Source organism: Chiloscyllium plagiosum, unplaced genomic scaffold (assembly GCF_004010195.1).
Source record: "Chiloscyllium plagiosum isolate BGI_BamShark_2017 unplaced genomic scaffold, ASM401019v2 scaf_56525, whole genome shotgun sequence".
NCBI classification, from domain to species: domain Eukaryota; kingdom Metazoa; phylum Chordata; class Chondrichthyes; order Orectolobiformes; family Hemiscylliidae; genus Chiloscyllium; species Chiloscyllium plagiosum.
Genome location: NW_025205411.1, coordinates 1 through 3248, shown reverse-complemented (window position 1 = coordinate 3248; position 3248 = coordinate 1). Strand labels below are relative to the sequence as shown.

General features: G+C 60.0%; 1 protein-coding gene across 1 annotated transcript; it reads right to left on the bottom strand.

The window, feature by feature from the left end:
• Positions 1-986: 986 nt before the first annotated feature.
• LOC122546438 (zinc finger protein 239-like) lies at positions 987-3243 on the bottom strand (the record flags this gene model as incomplete). Its single annotated transcript, XM_043685148.1, has 1 exon — positions 987-3243. A coding segment is annotated over one exon (903 nt), but the record flags the coding sequence as incomplete, so codon positions are not given.
• Between the last annotated feature and the right edge of the window lie 5 nt (positions 3244-3248).

Here is a 3248-nt window from a genome sequence, read left to right as displayed (position 1 = left end):
TGTGTCTGGGTGTGTGTGAGGTGACGCATTTTAGGAAGTCTCACTCGAGAGCGAATTATACAGTGAACGGAAGAGCTTTGGGAAACGTTGCTGGGCAGAGAGAGATCTGGGGGCGCAGGTCCATTGTACCCTGGGGGGGGGGGGGGGGGGGGGGGGGGGGGGAAAGAGTGGTCAAGAAGGCATACGCTATGCTTACCTTCATCGGACGAGGTACTGAGTATAAGAGCTGGCAGGTCATGTTAAAATTGTACAAGACATTGGTTCGGCCGCTTTTGGAATACTGTGTCCAGTTCTGGGCGCCACATTCCCAAAAAGGATGTGGACGCTTTGGAGAGGGGTGCAGAGAAGGTTTACGAGGATGTTGCCTGGTGTGGAAGGTGCTAGCGATGAAGAGAAGCTGAGTAGGTTAGGTTTGTTTTCGTTAGAGATGGGGGGGGGGGGGGAACCTGATTGACGTCTACAAAGTCATGAAGGGTACGGACAGGGTAGACAGAGGTAAGCTTTTTTCCCAGGAGCGAGGGATTCAATAACGAGACGTCATGGTGAGAGGTGGAGGGCATACACCGAGGTGGGGGTGGGTGTCTGGAACGCGTTGCCAGCATTGGTGGTAGAGGCAGGCACGACACAGAGAGAGAGAGAGAGAGAGAGAGAGAGACCCATCATGGTTTCGCTACAGCTAGACTCTCGTTTATTTTGTAAATCTCCAGTCGTCCCTCCTTCGTTTCTTAAAAAAAAAACCCGTTCCAGCAGACCTAGGTCTAAGCGACCCGCCGGCTCTGCGGATTTGCGGCGAGGGGGGGGGCAGGGGAAGAGGGGAAAATTCTAACGGGGGCTCCTTTCCTAATGCGTTACTCCAGTGAGGGGTAACAGGGAGAAGAAACGGGGAAGGGGGAGAAAGAATATTTTATTATACAACAGGGGAATCTGGAACGCACGCTCGGAGAGGGCAGTGGGAGCACGTTCAATAGGGGAATCCGGCGAAAGTAGGAGGGGAGGTGGGGAAGAAACTGTCCATACACAAAGAGCCAGGAATCACGGGGTGTGTGTGTGTGTGTGTGGGGGGGGGCGGGGGTTGGGATCAATCTCGCTCACAGAGAGCGAGGGCCGAACTGCCTCAGACATCTGCAAGTCCAGTCCGCGGCAAGGGGGGAAATCGAGGAAGGAGAGCGAGAGAGAGCTCCCTTTTCCGTCGAACTTTGTTCCCGTTGAACGCCAGACCCCTCTAAAGTGCTCCCATTTCCCGTCCCATCCTCAGATTTTTCAGACAAACCGGGAGGGGGGGCGGGGGGGGGAGAGATGGGTCAGCTTTCTCGCTTGCCTGGCATCCAGTGCCTCCCAGTGTAATCTTACCCCTCCTCAATAAACACCATGCCCACCCTTAGCCTGTAGAAGCGAAACTCAGTTCCTTTTGATCAGCACGGGGTAAAAAAAAAGAGGGGGAGGGTATGGGGAAGGAGAGAAGAGAGGGACTCATGGGTGAAACAGCTCTCCCCAAGCTTCTAGTGTCTCCCGGTGTAATCTTACCCCCCCTCAATAAACACCACGCCCTCCCTTAGCCTGTAGAGGTGACAGTCCACTCCTTTCGAATGCGAGGTGGAGGAAGAGGGGGACTTTAAGTGAATCAACTCTCCCCAAGCGTCTAGTGTTCCTGGGTGTAATCTTACCCCCTCAATAAACACCACGCCCACCCTTAGCCTGTAGAAGTGGAATTCCGCTCTTATTGATCGGACACAGGGAAACGGGGGAGGAAGAGGGGGACTGGAAGTGATATCAGCTCTCCCCCAAGCGACCAGTGTTTCCCGGTATAATCTTACCCCCTCAATAAACACTGCGACCTCTCTTAACCTGCAGAGGCGGAAGTCCGCATGGGGAATGGGCGCAGGAAGTGAGGGATTGTAAGTGAGTAAACTCTCCCCAGGGCTTCCCGGTGTAATCTTACCCCCTCAATAAACACCACGCCCGCCCTTAGCCTGTACAGGTGGAATTCCGCTCTTATTGATCGGACACAGGGAAACGGGGGAGGAAGAGGGGGACTGGAAGAGATATCAGCTCTCCCCCAAGCGACCAGTCTTTCCCGGTATAATCTTACCCCCTCAATAAACACTGCGACCTCTCTTAACCTGCAGAGGCGGAGGTCCGCATGGGGAATGGGCGCAGGAAGTGAGGGATTGTAAGTGAGTAAACTCTCCCCAGGGCTTCCCGGTGTAATCTTACCCCCTCAATAAACACCGCGACCGAACTTAGCCTGCAGAGATGAAGGTCAGTTCTGTGGGGGGAACGGGCGGTGCAGGGGAAGAGGAGGGGATCCCCGCGGGTGAGGAGGTGGTGGGGAGGGGGAAGTCAGCTCTCTCCAGGCGCCTGGGCCCCCCCGGGGGGGCACTGGTGCCCGTGGAGCCCCGCGGAGGTGGCGAAACTGTCCCCGCAGTCGGCGCAGACCCTGGGGCCCTCCCAGGCGTGGACCCGCAGGTGCCGCGCCAGGACGGAGGCCCGGGAGAAGCCGCGCTGACAGACCGGGCAGGGGTGGGGCCGCTCGTGGCTGTGGGTGCCCCGGTGCTGCGCCAGGGTGGAGGACTTGGTGAAGGCCTTGCCGCAGACCGGGCAGGGGAAGGGCTTCTCGCCGGTGTGGGCCCGCCGGTGCTGCAGGAGGCTGGAGGAGTGCCGGAAGGCCTTGGGGCAGCGCGGGCAGCGGAAGGGCCGCTCGCCGGTGTGCACCCGGCGGTGGCTGCGCAGGCTGGAGGGCTCGCTGAAGCCCTTGCCGCAGTCCGGGCACCGGAAGGGCCGCTCGCCGGTGTGGGTGCGCTGGTGGATCACCAGGATGGAGGACTGGCTGAACCGCTTGCCGCAGAAGGGGCAGGGGAAGGGCCGCTCGCCGGTGTGGGTGCGCTGGTGCCGCCGCAGGCTGGAGAGCTCGCCGAAGCCCTTGCCGCAGACCCGGCAGGAGAAGGGCCGCTCGCCGGTGTGCGTGCGCTCGTGCCGCCGCAGGTTGGACAGCAGGTTGAAGTCCTTGCCGCAGACCCGGCAAGAGAAGGGTTTCTCCCCCGAGTGCACCCGCAGGTGCTGCTTGTAGTTGGAGTACTTGGTGAAGGCCCGGCCGCACTCATTGCAGATGTAGCTCTTGCGGGCGCCAGCAGGGGGCGCCGCTCGGCGGCGGCGGCGCCGGGCAGGCGGTGTGGGAGAAGGGCTCCCGGCCTGGCCGCCCTCCGCCCATTCCTCCAGCGCTTCGGCGGGCCCGTAGCTGGAGTCGTCGT